This window comes from Cygnus olor, chromosome 13 (assembly GCF_009769625.2).
Source record: "Cygnus olor isolate bCygOlo1 chromosome 13, bCygOlo1.pri.v2, whole genome shotgun sequence".
Taxonomy (NCBI): Eukaryota; Metazoa; Chordata; class Aves; order Anseriformes; family Anatidae; genus Cygnus; species Cygnus olor.
In genome coordinates this window covers 20,552,826-20,567,503 of record NC_049181.1, presented here as the reverse complement: position 1 = coordinate 20,567,503, position 14,678 = coordinate 20,552,826, and the positions used below count along the sequence as shown (strand labels likewise).

At 35.3% G+C, this 14,678-nt stretch overlaps 1 protein-coding gene across 6 annotated transcripts in view; it reads left to right on the top strand.

Moving 5' to 3' along the window:
* LOC121077292 (X-linked inhibitor of apoptosis) overlaps positions 1-14,108 on the top strand; it is a 29,845-nt gene extending 15,737 nt beyond the window's left edge. For all 6 annotated transcript variants that reach the window (XM_040572420.1, XM_040572419.1, XM_040572416.1 and 3 more), the window contains 6 exons: positions 3,271-4,177; positions 5,950-6,049; positions 7,851-7,929; positions 8,564-8,597; positions 9,950-10,150; positions 11,609-14,108. In XM_040572420.1, coding sequence (XP_040428354.1) covers positions 3,304-4,177; positions 5,950-6,049; positions 7,851-7,929; positions 8,564-8,597; positions 9,950-10,150; positions 11,609-11,802 — 1,482 coding nt within the window. In that variant the 5' untranslated portion in view covers positions 3,271-3,303 and the 3' untranslated portion in view covers positions 11,803-14,108. The remainder of the gene's footprint in view (positions 1-3,270; positions 4,178-5,949; positions 6,050-7,850; positions 7,930-8,563; positions 8,598-9,949; positions 10,151-11,608) is intronic.
* The last annotated feature ends 570 nt before the right edge of the window (positions 14,109-14,678 follow it).

Here is a 14,678-nt window from a genome sequence, read left to right as displayed (position 1 = left end):
TTCAAATCACAGGTGGCTTTTTGGCCATTTGAGGAAGAGAAGTGTCCTTTGACCACTGAATGTGACTTGGTGTGTCCTGTGTTTATTTTTGTGGAACTGCTAAAAGAGGAATTGGCCTCAGAATTTGTGGTTGGTTTATTGCAAAGATTATTGGTAGGAAATTTTTGGAATATTTAAAATAAATGTGGTACTATTTTATCCATAATATGTGTCATTTTTTGTTGTAGAGTAATGAGAGGTTTTTTTCCTCGTGGAGTTCAATGGATGCTGCTAGCAAAGCAGTGTGTTTGTTTGGCAGTACAAATATTAGTACATCCTCTGAGAGAGGAACTAAAGCTGTGACTTGTTTCCTGGCCGTGCTGTAAGTCCAGGAATAAAAATAAGCATAGATAGAAGGCATCTCTTGGCTTTGGCATGGCTGGTAGTAAATAAACATATCCTTAAGCATTTTTAGGATTAGCATCTAGCTTTGTAAAATTATATTTTTCCTAAATATTTTGCAGACTTCATATTGTGTAAGTTGAGGGACTACAACTCACCAAGTTTGCATCTGACTTGGACTGAAAAGGGTTGTTCTGTCTTGCTCTGCTCTGCACCTGGCAGCACTCATTGAAATGAGGATAAAACCGCTTACATGACCTTGAAGATTTACCACTTCCTTGAACTTAAGGGTCTTACAGAGGAAAACCAGCTAAATTAATGTAGTACCTGAATTTTTCATTACAGTTGGTAGGTTTCGGAGTCCTCTACAGAGTAAGTGGTATCTTTCCCTGTGGAAGATGAAGCTGTTTGGCAGCGCGTACCAGGAAACTTCTAACGTGGAATGCTTACGTGGAATGCCTCCCTGTACTCGTGTAATGCTTACCTGTACTCTAACTTCTTTGTCTCTCTGGGGAATGTACTTGTGTCCTCTGGAGTGTGGTTGGGCTGGCTGGTTTCTTTCTCAAGTCCTTGTCATCTGTTCTTAAGGTCTACCCAGTTCTGCGAACTAGGCCTTTGGTGTGGCGGGTCGCATGCTCTCTCTCTGTAACCTCAGAGTAGTATTTTCTCTCATCCCCTTACTACTTTATTGATCCCCTATGCAATCACTTTGGCATGAGTAAGGTTGAACAAGCCTCTTCCATCTACTCCACCTTTTCTTTTGTGCTTCTCCCTGAGCAGGATTGACCAGTCAAGCACATGCTGAAGTGTCTCTGTCTAAAGGATTTACATCCTGTCAAAATTTGATAGATATTTTGTTCTGTTACGTGGCTTTCGCAGTGAAGCTCATTATTATTTGAAGTAATAGACTTAAGTAATAGTTCTCAAACAGAATGTGATTTTCTATATATTGGCTTTGTCTTGCTGCTGATGGTATCTTTTCCCTTTCCTGGTCACCAGTTTTCATGATGCTGAACTTTAAGGACTTCATCGCAATACCAAAATGGGTATCAGCTTGTCCAACACACATGAGCTCAAATATTCCCAGCAGAATAGAAAAGGGCAGCACAGATGACCTGGCTGTTAGATACATCTTGTATCTTTTTACCTACAAGATAATGTCATGAACTTAGCTATGTTATTGCTATGAATGGTGTAGTTAATTAAGAACCATGGAAAATGTATGCTTTTTTTTGTATGTGAGCTGTTTACATTAGTGCAAGCTCTTAGCCTTGAGGCTCAGACAGAAGAGGCTTTTTTGCCCACAAGCCTAAAGATCCCAAATCCAGAAGGTTTTATGTAATTTTTTCCTCATGATTTACACTTTTTGAGTTCTTTATATGAGCAGTACTGCTTCTAATTGCCATATATACGTTTTTTTTATCAGAAATAAGTGAAATTTCCTTCCATTCAATGAAACATCTTTTCAGAATAATAAATGCAGTCTAGTTCTGTTTTCCAAGCACTGCTGATGAACTGATTGAGATTGACCATGAAAATAAGAACATACCTGTGCTCCATAGCCAGCACTATGAGTGCTAAATTCTTGCCTGATGGCCTGCCTTGTAAAGTTGCAGGTGGGAAATAGGATATATTACAGGACTCTTATGTAGAGAATGGCACTTGTTTAAATAAATACATTTTGTTCTTCCATTTCTTTTTGCTAATCGCTGAATTACTGCCTTGTGCTATGAAGTTTGTTCGAGCACTCTTGTAGTAATTCAATTTACCGCTTAGCGAAGGAGTAAACTTGAGAAGTCTGTCAACAGTAGCCTGTGTTTTACATGAGGTTTTCTAAATAATCATATCACTGCACTTTTTAGGACAAGGGATGCATTTTTACTGTACTCCTACTTAATCTGTTTTGGGATGAAGGTTGTGATTGCTTGGGCTTTGTACACCAAGTTGCTTTCTCTCATCCTTATGGCAGAAGGGGCTCGTTTGAGCGCTTTTAGCAGCCACCTGCTACAGAGGGGCCCAGGGTGCTCACACAGGAAAAGCATAGGCAGAGGTAGGAGTGGGACCGGTGGTAGGGAGAGAGGCTGGCTCCCTTGGGGAGGGCAGGGAAGGCAAAAGCTGGGGTGGTGGCAGAAATACAGGAACCTCTTGTGCTTCTGCTGGCCAGGCACGAAAAGAAGCAGTGTGCTGGGCACCAGCACTAATCCTGTGTAGGGCAAGAAACTGAGCTGAAAGGAGAGCACAGCATCTTAATAAATGGACAGTGAAACATCTGAATTAATTTACTCAGATATTTTGCTAAAAGGAAAACTGAGAAGTATGTCTTGAAAATATAAACACAAATCCGAAGGCTATTTTTTTCTTTCTGATGATGGATTTACCAGTTGATGCCAATCTGTAATGGACAGGTGGTTGTGGCATTAGTACGGGGGAAACAAAGATAGTTGTGCTGCGAAACTGGACTGTAAAATCTTGCACATGTAAATCAAAGCCAGACTACATCACATTCAGTAACTTCATATTTTGGGTTTGGAAGTTTTTTGGCAGAGTTTTTGCCCAGAGCTTTTGTTAAATACTTAATTTCATTCTTGAAATTTTTTTCTTTTTTTTTTTAAAAAGAACATTGTTTTAAATTTATAAATGCATAAACTTGTATACATTCCAGACAAATTTTTATTGGTCAGGTTTTATGATTCGTTGCTGTAAAACATTATGATCTTCCAGGCTTTATTTTATTTTTGGTTTAGCAGGCGAGGGTGAGATGGGAGGAACAGGAGGAGGCATTCTTTGTATATTTAAAGGATAGCTAGTTTAGTTTAGCCTCTTTCCAGGCTTGCAAATGTGTACCATGGATTCTTCTGTCTGAAATTAACATCTATGTGCTTCATTTAGGAAATCTGAAAGAAGAGCCCTGCACATGAAGAGATGACGTGTAATGGCCCAGGTAAATTTGAGCCTCGTGCCACTCCAGGCACTGACTGCGACCAGGACTGGGCCCAAGAACACCACCGACTAGGAAGCTTTGTTGAATTTCCACTTGATTGTCCGGTTTCAGCATCAGCTCTGGCACAAGCTGGCTTTGTTTATACCGGCGAAGGCGATAAAGTGAAGTGCTTCAGTTGCCACGTGACTATTGAAGGATGGCAGCCTGGGGATTCTGCAGTTGAGAGACACAAAAACCTTTCCCCAAACTGCAAATTTATTACCGAGTCTACTTTTTTGGAGAACGATCTGCATCCTCTTGCCCAGAGCTACCAGCATAGAGCTGAAAATGGCAGCAGCAATTCGGCGTTCTCGCCTGCTCTGGATGACTTGCCTGAACTGGAGGCAGACTACCTGTTGAGAACTAGGCAGGTTGTGGATATGTCAGATATTTTGTATCCTAAAAACCCTGCTATGTGCAGTGAAGAAGCAAGGTTAAAGTCTTTTCACAACTGGCCCTCCTATGGTCTGTTGACGCCAAAGGAATTGGCTAGTGCTGGACTCTATTACACGGGTGTTGGTGATCAAGTGGCATGTTTTTGTTGCGGTGGAAAACTGAAAAACTGGGAACCTAGTGACAGAGCGTGGTCAGAACACAAGAGGCACTATCCCAGATGCTTTTTCGTCCTGGGCCGGGATGTTGGAAATGTTCCAAGTGAATCTATTCCTGCTGAGCTTGGAAGAAATGGCCTAAACAATGAACAGCATCCGAGGAATCCGTCCATGGCAGAATATGAAAGACGGATACAAACCTTTTTAAATTGGATATACCCTGTTAACAAGGAACAACTTGCTGAAGCTGGGTTCTATAGCATAGGTAAGACGGACCTTAAAATGGCTAATATCTCTTACAAATACATTTTAATTGAAAAAGTACTTTATCATGAAAAAATAACCATTTTGTTATTCTAATATAGAATGATTTGCTGGAATTTTAGTTGAGTTTTTAATTCATTCCACTCTGCTCTGTAAACTAATTTTTGTAGTTCTTATATAAAATATCCATAACATCAAGTTTTTTTTTGTTTGTTTTTTTTAGCAAAATATAAACTTATCATAACTTTATTTTTCTAGCAGTAAAATGCCAAAATGAATTCTCCTTGCTGGCTAAAACTTTGTTAATCTATCTTTCACAATGACAATTATTGAAGTTAATATTTTTTTTAAAATACGAAGTGCTGTCTTTCAGGTAGTGACCTCAGGTTTAACGAGTAGGCTTGTGGCTCATACACAAGCCTATGAACAAGGCAATCCAAGTTGTCTGCCATTTTAATTAGGTAATGTGTTCCCATTATCATAGCATCTGGACACCCAAAACAAGCCAATGCCATTATGACCTACAGTAAAAGCTTTTTGAAGACAATGACTCTACTGGCAGAGTTTTTACTCTTAGAAATGTAGTGTATAACTTGGATAAGGCTCTGATATCTTTGTGCATTGGTTTCCCAAGTTGGAGAAGGCAAATAATTCCTTATTAGATTGAATTCCACAGTGCAGATAAAGCTCTTTGAAATTCTTCACTGAGAGATGCTGTGCAAAGTATGGCTATTATTAGGTCACAAAGAAAAGGGGGATTATCCAGGATAACTTCATCTGATCTTAATTGGCTTCTATCTTGGTAGCTCCCGGAAGAGCTGTTTAATCTGATACCATTTGTTTTACTTGTGGCCATAAATGAAACTGTTGATATATTCTTATATGGGTGATACATGGGCAATATTTGTACCCATTAGAATTGTTTTATTAATTTCATCTTGAATTCCTAAATATAACTAGCTTACCACAGCCAAGAGAAATATGTACTGCGGAGGTACGCTAAAAGGGCAGTTTGGCAGACCAGAGAGCTTTTAAAGTGACTTCCCTGGAAACTGTTTCTGGGGGGCTGAGAAGGGTTTAATGCTGCAGAAAACAAGTATCCCTACTTTCTCTCATTTCAATCACCACACTACCTAAGCAGTTTCTGTTGCAGTCTTTAATTGTAGCAGGCCCAATGCTAGAACTGAGAGATGCAATTTCTTCTAACACCTGAGCCAGTTATGCTACAGCTGTGTAGAGCCCATTAATTTTAATGGTGAAGTGGAGGAGCAAAAAGGCACATAAGCATCCTTTTGAATTAAGTTTCTATTAATAATTTTCACTCTTGCTTGCTTAGCTGTGACTTAAATAGAAAACAGATCTCTGGTCATGAGGACAGATAAAGTTGTGTCAATTACTTTCCAAATAAATTCTTTGTGGTAGTCACATAATGGTGTGCTTATCAGTGGAATGTGCTATCTGATAATAGATTATTTTTAGCATTTGCTTTTTATCTGTATAATTACATGCTAAAACGGAATTCAGAAACATTTTATATGACTCATGTTTTGTATTTTTTTTTAAGCTCAAGTTTTTTCCTGAATGTTTGTTTCAGATCATATTTACTATGTCCTCCTTTAAATTTGATTTTTTTCTTCCAGTTGCAATTGCTAATCAGTATTACAAATACTTTTTTTTTGTTTCTGGTTTTTCTTCCTTAATAACAGAGTTTTATTTGAGAACTCACTTTTTTTGTAAGCCTAATACTGACTTTATCCTCATGCGTTTCCTAAGGTAACGGTGATCATGTTGTGTGCTTCCACTGTGGTGGAGGATTGCAAGAATGGAAGGAAAATGAAGACCCATGGGATCAACATGCCAAATGGTTTCCTGGGTAAGTTATATTTTGCTGTTTTCTTGTGGCATGTCTAAGTCTTATTTATAGTATATTATGTCTTTATGACAGAGCATATGAATAAATATTTCAGAAATTTGGCTATGGCTTGACGTATTTATGAAAGTAATTTCATTTTCTAGTTGCTCTCCTCCTCTTCCTTCATTTCTGTCATGTAGGCACCAACGTATTGTTATCTTCCATGTTTTATACTTTGTGGTCGTCATTTTTGTTATTCCATCTGTTTTATCTTCTATAATCTTGCTGTTATGTGTATAATGATCCAGATATACTTTAATGTTGTATTGCAGGCCTCAGAAGAGGATATTAACACAATGTCGTCATTGAGAGGTAGAAGGGACTTATTCTAAAGCGGGTGGGGAAAGAACTAAATTCAAGAGGTTGAGGGCACAGCTAAGTCATTAGAAGTGATCAGACTGAAAGTCTGCCATGAAATTTTACTTTCTGAAACTAAGTCAGTATTATATGTATGTCAGCTTGATTGTAGGGATTATTAAAGGGAAGAGAAGACTTGTGTCTGGAGTTACTGACATCTCAGCTAGCATAATTGTGAAGTTTTGTGAATACATATCTGATTATTTCCTCATTATTCAAGCAGTATATTCTAATTGTTATTTTAAGAGCTTGATACCTGCCAAAGTTTTTAATTTAAGTCAGGATACAAAATGGCTAGTTTACTCATGGTGCAAACAAACCTGAAGAAATCAGTTATGGTGTTGAATTCAAAATAGACTTCTGCATAATTTTCAAGGATTGAGGATTCTAAACCTGTAAGTGGTTTTTAGAAGGTTGCCTATTTTCTAAAATCCCTTTTGAGTCATTCCTTCTTTCCTCATTGTCTCTTACAGGTGGGTAAAACCTGTCTAAGTACAAAGTGTAAGCTACTTGTATAAAAAGGTGAAAGATATCTATCTTTTGTGTGTTAGCTGCCAAAGTCGTCATCTGCAGTGAAAGATTCTCTGGAAAGTTTAAGTTAATGTTTATGCATTAGCTGATCTTTTTTTTTCCAGTAGTGATACAAGCATCTCTTAAATATTAGTCTCTCCCAGTTAAAAGCATACAATTCCTAGTTTTGGGCTTGCTGTAGTAAATGATTAAAAGATATATTTTCTTGCTGCTACATTTCACTCCTCATATGGGTTTGTCTTTGTTTTAATTTTCTTTGTTGTGAAAATTGTTTCCTTAAATTATACCTAATCTGATTACCTTCTCTCAGATAACAAAAACTCCATATATAACTTTTAATTTACACATCCACTTCAGTGGCAGTGTTTGAGTCTCACAACATGCTATGTATGTCTGTGAACTGCTGAAGGTAGAGAACTACTAGGGAGAAGTTACAGCGTTCCCTACATCTTCTCATAAATAAAAGCCGTGCCCAGTGGCTAGGACTGGTTGGAAAACACAAGGCACCTGCCTTACCAGGCAGGTTACGTGGGCTTTTCTTTGCTTACTAAAGACCAAAAGAAACAGCATTTTAATATAATGTTAGTTACTCATTGGAGTCCTATCTTTTATAAATTTGTGGTGTCGGATGGCCTGGCCAACAACTCTTTAGCTTTCTGTTTCACCAAAAACATGCAACAGTAAGTATTGCTGAAATGATTAAGATGTTTTTAGAAATGCTAAGGTGCTACTGATGTTGATTAAACATTTAGAGATTCAAGAAGCAAGCATTCTGTATGATGTAGGAATTCTGTTGAACCTTTCCAATGCCACATAATCAACTGTTGTTTGCTGCTTGTGTAGTTATATTAAAACAAAATATTTTTGTTTATAGATGCAGGTTCGTGAGAGAGGAAAAGGGACTAGAATTTATAAATAATGTTCACTTAGGAGGTGGATGTAGGGATTCAACAGTAAGTGCCTTGCTTATTAATCAAATACCATTTTGTTAAAATAAAAAAAGAATATTAACATAATTTTCTTATGGTTGCTCTTCTCATCTGTGTAATTTATAGTCTTCCTGCTGCTTCATTCATTAGCAAAAAAGTGAAAAACATTGAGGTATATTTTGGGTTCTGTTATTTGGGGTTTATAGATCTCACAGTTCTTCCTAATTACGTTATGGATCAGAGGTAGGGTACCTTTTATGTGTTGTATATTTGATACTAAACTAATGCTATTTTTTTGTAGCCTAGGAATCAATGGTTTATGAATAATTTCATTATTGAAGTGTAGTAGATATCTTTTTTTCTTGTTAGTAGGGCATTGGTAAATTGTATAGTTACCAAAAAGTAAATCTGATGTTATTTTAGAATTCTTTGGTAGACTAAGAACTATATAAATCTTATCATTGCAAAGAAGTGTTAAAATGAAAATTTAAAACAATATAAAAAGCATAACAAAATAAGGATCCCTTTTTAATCTGTTCTCAACAATGACAATAAAATAACCAAGATCAAATAGATATTTCATGTCTTGTAACTATGTAGGTTTCCCTCTGCCAATTTCAGAAGTGTAATTTTGTCATCTTTATATTACTTTTTTTAGATAGAAGCTGCTGAAGTGACAGTACTTCCTAAAGGTATCTATTTATTAAAACAATCATTTTATGATTAGGTATAAAAATAATAAAAACTATTTTGGACTATCCATATTTTCAGGGATAGTAAAGGAAATGGTTAATTTCAAAGTTGATTATTATATTTTTCAATAACAAATGGCAGGCAAAATGTTGGGTGATATTCTTCCACTGCTCCATTGCTTCTAAGCAACTGCACAGTGAGGTTTATTTTCCCTGGAAGAATTTGAATCATGATAGGATAAATATTGTAAAGAAGAGGTAGTAAACCATGAAAGTACTGATAGGGTGCAGTCTTATTTTTGTATCTAGGAAGTATGCGTCAAGTATTTAATTAGTAGTGTTATGGGATAAATTAAAGAATACTGAAATGAAACAGTTGTTGCTTTTCAGTGAGGCAGGGAGAGTTCGACTGTTGAATGGCAAGGAATAGGAAGCTAAGAAAGCTTAAATAGCTTGTTACATTTTCGATTATTAGACATTCCTGCAATGTTTCTCACAAATATGAAGGAATAAAAACACAAGATAGTTAAAGGAATAGTAGGAAGACAGCATCGTGACAGGGAATGATAGCTGTTGCTATTAAGAGTGTTTACACAAAACCTATTTTAGAAATCTCTCAAATGCTGCTCTTTTATGAGAGGAAATTAAGAATTTTGCTCTTTGAATAATCTTGTGAAGTAAAGAAGAAATTAGTCTTACATTTAAAAGAGGAGTTGGAAATAAGTTACACTGCTAACAAACCTATTCAAACAGTAACATTGAAAAAGAGGAAGGAGGAGGTCCAATAGACTGAAGTCTGGTTTCCTACAGCTGTATTTTTATTTTTTTTTTTACTGTGGAGAGGCTTACTTCAGAAATAGGACAAAAATCATGCTTGTGTTTTGGTTTTGTAAATTCATATTTTTTGGTTTCTATCACCGCATACATGATTTTTTTTCTTCCCCGAACTGAATTACAATTAATGTAATGTTAACAAATACTTATGTGTTTATTGTGCCTTGGGATTTCTGATGAATTTCAGCTAACGTTCAGTTATGGAATTTGTGATATTAATTATATAAGACATTTGATTTTAGAAATTACATTGACACTGTTGAAGTAGTAGATTTGAATAGTAAACCCAGGAGTAATGTTGTTATAAGTAGATGAAGAGAGTCTAGGAAGTCTAGGAAAGCTAGGGTTGAAGAACTCAACTCTGAAATTTTCAGTGTTTTACAAAGCAATTCCTAGAACTAGCAAAATTTCCTAGTTGTTTTTTTTTGCTAAGTATTTGCAAAGGTGTCTTAGAGAACTATTGTGAATACTGTCAGAAACTCAGTCTCACTCTTGTTATTTTTTTTTCCTTGTTTTAGATGATGACTTACAGAATCATTTGGTACAAAATGCCATACACATGGGTTTCAGTTTGTCTGAGATTAAAAGCATTATGCAAAAGAAATTGCAGATGTCTGGAGCAAGCTATACATCTGTTGAGGATCTGGTAGCAGACTTAATAAGTGCTCAAAAAGAAAATCTAAAGGAAGAAACACCAAATGAAAACCCACTTGAGCAAGGTGAACTTATTAAATTGTAAAACCTATGTGTGTATTTTCATATCAGCTCTTTAGCCTATGAAATAGATCCTATTATTATCTATCTATCCTCAGACCTAAGTCTTACTTAATTTAAAGATAGAGTATTATAACTTAAAATTCAAGACATTATTTTTGGACATTAAAAAAGATGAACAAGGGGGTAATAAAAATATTTGAGGTTAGTAGCATTTAGAAATATCATCTACAAAATAAATAGTGTTGTATTAATACCACAAAGCTGTATAATATTGAAATAGTCTAGCGTCCTGCTGGAAAAATTGATACGTTAACTAAAAAGACAAAATTACTGTGACCAAAAAAAAAAAGGCAAGGATAACTATAGATGCGGGGACTCTAGTGGCAAACTGAAATAGACACAACAATGTTCTGTCAAATATTAGGTATACACAAAATTAAAATAAATACTCCACTGTTAAGACTTTTCAAATATAAAGTTAGCATTAGTACTAACAGCACTGGATAGAAGCATTTTCCTTCTTGGCAAGTAAGAAAAAGTGTACTTCTAGGTGGTGTTTCTTTTCAATTATTTGTGTTCCAGCTGTGCTGGGACGTGCAGGTCATGGTCAGAAAGCCGTTGTGGTACATTCCACAAATAGACCAGAAATGAGATTTCTGACTCAAGAGACTTGTAGTTTGAAGACAAGCATATGGGTGAATTCACAGGGAGGGAAAAGACCATCTGGTTGGCATGATAGGCAGGGATGTTATTAGCCCACTCTTTTTGATAAGATTTTTCGTAGATATTATTTGGATAAAGAATTTGCAATGAAGATAGGCATAATTTTTTTTGTGACTGATTGTGGGGAATTTTTACCAAGTGGTAGGGGAAGGCCTTTGAATTGTGCATTTTCAAATGGGGCATTCTATAAAATCCAGAGCTAATGGAAAATGGATTCATTCTAGATTACAATTCTTTAAGCTTTTGAAGTATAGGCATTTTTGTAAACAGAGATAGGGAAGGAAATTATATCCTCATTCTTCTAATTGAGGAAACTTGCTAAGAAAAGAAAATCCAAATTACGTAACCAGTATCAGTGAACCTTTCTTTCACATTCTTTATAGATTTTGAGAAAGCTATTCATGGGAAATCTTTGGAAAGAAAAGTTCCTAATTGAAATATGCATAGTCTAGATTCCATGTATATTTCAAACTCAAAATATAGCAAATATAGATACTTTCCCTGCATTGGCCCTGGAGGTGGTGTGTGTGTGTGTGTGTGTGTGTGTGTGTGAGTGACAGGAGGATTCCATGTTACAGTGTGGCTTCCTGTCATGTGTAAATTTATTTTTTGCTTTTTAAAGGTGTGACCTTTAAATCATATGAAGAGAACCTTGTCCCTCTGTGAAGAGCGGAAAAATTAGATGTAGATGCTATTAAAGTATGTTAACTTTTTTTCTATGTGTTTATTTTCCTTAGATCTCAGTATGGAAGAGAAGTTAAGGCGCTTGCAGGAAGAAAAGCTTTGTAAAATCTGTATGGCTAAAAACATATCAGTAGTCCTCATTCCCTGTGGCCACCTAGTTGCTTGTAAGGAATGTGCTGAAGCAGTTAACGTATGTCCTTTGTGTTGTACAAATATTCTAAAAAGACAGAAAATTTTTATGTATTAGCATACAGTACTGTAGATGCAACTGTTTCCTGCTTTATTTCTTTAAATGTGTATAATGTGCTAACAGACGGTTGGTTTTTCAGCAGTCTAGCACACCTATTTATGGAGCATCTCACTTTAGGGATAATGTAAACAATAAAGCTTTAATCAACACTCAGAAATAGGAGTTGACTGTCAGAAGCTGCTAATTTTTGTTTATAACACTCATGTTCAACTGCCTCCTCATTGCACTACTTACTTCTTTTGTTTTTACTTCAAAGTCGTAACCTCAGATAACTTCCTGTATTTTCAGATCTTCTATTTGAGTGTTCACACTTCTATTAATGTAACAAATACATGAGTTAAATATACATATTCTTTCATGAAATGGAATAGGAAAACTGAGTGTTCTGATGGAGCAGTAGTGATGCTGCATTTTCCCCCACTAACAAATCAGCCAAGTCATACTGAGTGAAAAGTGTATATATATATTTTTTTGCTATTTATTTGTAGTCTGTTTCTGCTAATTGTCATTTGCTCAGCTCTCATTTATCAAAAATAGAGCTGGTTAACTTCTTCGGAATCAAGGATAAAAACAGTCTAATCAGAGGAAACAAATTGCTTTAGAATAGTTTTTATGTTGTTACTTTGAATATTCAAATGTCTGAATTTATTTTCTGGGGGTTACAATACTTTCTGATTCGTTAGATGCTACCATATATCTTATACCCTACTAATCCAGTGTTACTGGTTTTAAAAAAATATCAGCTAAAATATCATGTCTGCTAATTTTATTCTTGTCACTTGCTCATCTAAAGAGTTAGATTCCCATAACATCAGTAAGAACAGGTTTGCTATACTGAATTGTCATTTTTTTTTCTAGCTACAATTGCCTCTGAAGGATGTCTGTCTTCTTGTCATTCATGTTTATGCTTCTAAGCTTCTGTAACCAGCCTCCAAATAATCATTAACAGGCTAAACAAACATATGCAACACATACAAAGAAATAGCTCTGAATATTTCTGATTTTCTTCTCTTTTCTTTCTTGATTGACAAGTTAGCAGCATCCTCACAATTAATGGACCCTTTTGAAACTACTTTAAACTTTAAAAATATCGTAATTGCCTCTGTATAGCTGTGACTAACAAAAGACAAATTTTAACTGATGTTAATCATGATGTTAATCAGAACATTCATTCTTAAGTTCATTTTATATGCTACTTACAAACATAAAAAAGTGCAATTAATCCCAGGATGTAATCATATGGCAGTATTTAGATTTTTCTGCTGACAAACTACGTGTATTTAAAATTTTTTAAAATTATTTTCTTAATTGATTTTTTTTCTGTAAACTCCAATACTGAAAGGTAAATAAATCTTCTGTAAGTTCAGTTCATAGACCTAGCTTGGCAAAGCCTAAGGAACACAAAGCTTTATTTATGTGATCATTCCTTTGCTTCATTTTGGTAGGACTCTGTAACTGAAGTTTATGCCAATACAGCTGTATGAAGAATCAGGCATTTGATAAAAATTGGTGTATACTAATTTTTGAAATTCAGATATTATGTGTATCATCTCAGGTTTTAGCTTCTTGAAAACATAACGTGTGATTGAAAATATTGTCTTATTTCTGTAAGTATGGTTGTGACATAATTCAGAGACTGTAAACCAGCTGCTCAAAGATTTCACCTTATGTTTGGTACTGCTACTCTGTAACTTTGTCTGTTCTGATAAAACAGTTCCTGTCTCCCCATTTATTTTTTCTGTTTTAGCTGTATATAAGTGGCCTCAGTAAACTGCTGGTAGCCTTCTGTTTTTCTCAAAAATTCTTCTGTATACCGAGTTCATTCCTCACAAGAGATCTCAACAGAAATGAAGGAGATTTTATATACCTCAAGCCCTTCATTATGACAGTAGCTGTCTTACTGTAAAATTGCCCCATGTACACAAAGATGTTCAATGTTCTTTTTTCTCATATTTGTAATATTTAGCATTATCCTAACTCACTTTACTGCTGATACTTTAAGTACAGCTGGCTTACAGTCACTCCAGTTATGTGACTTCCTTATTTTGTGGATGTACTAATATGTTCTGTGTACATAGAAATTTTATCTTGGAGTTGTACGCACTGAGTAATATATTCAATTAATGATACTTTATACAGAATATAGTTTTTTAAATATGATACAAGTTTTAAATCCAAGACACAGAAACATAATGTCTCTATTTTTTGTTAGATATTTGTTATGATTATATGAGATTTCACAGAACTGACATGTTGTTCTGGTGCAATTTTGTGAATATTTTAAATAAAGTGCAATCCAGTTGTTCCCGGAGTAGCATATTTGATTCTTACATCAAAAGATGTCATAATAGAAGGTTGCTTTCTGCTGCATTTTTGGTTTGTAACTCAACTGTTCCTAATTAACATGTGTTAGTAAGGATGATATTTTGAGAGGAAATAATCCATGTTTTGTATGAGTTAAAAACTGTTGATTTTAAAACAAGTTCAATTAGCTAATTTTTGCAATAAATTAGAATTTAATTCTTAGGAATATACGACTAGAACTTAATAAAGAATTCAGCACTTGGATTCATATTCCTCTTCTGGGAAAAAATAGATATGTCGTTCTGGTAAGAAAGGTTTTATTTTTGCTTTGTGTCTTTTTTGAAGAGCTTAGCGTTTGAGAACTCATACGTACAGGGCTTTCTGAGGCAAATAAAGGTTGGCTGTTCTGGCAGGCTTGTTTATAGCTCCCATATTCACTTACAGGGAAGGTTTTTTTTAACTTGTATAGGAAACTAAAGAGAGGTAAGTGCATGTGAGCTGGTGTATCTTGCCTGAAATAGCTTGTTTAGTTAATGTTGCAAACTATGTTAGGTTTGTTACTTAACCTT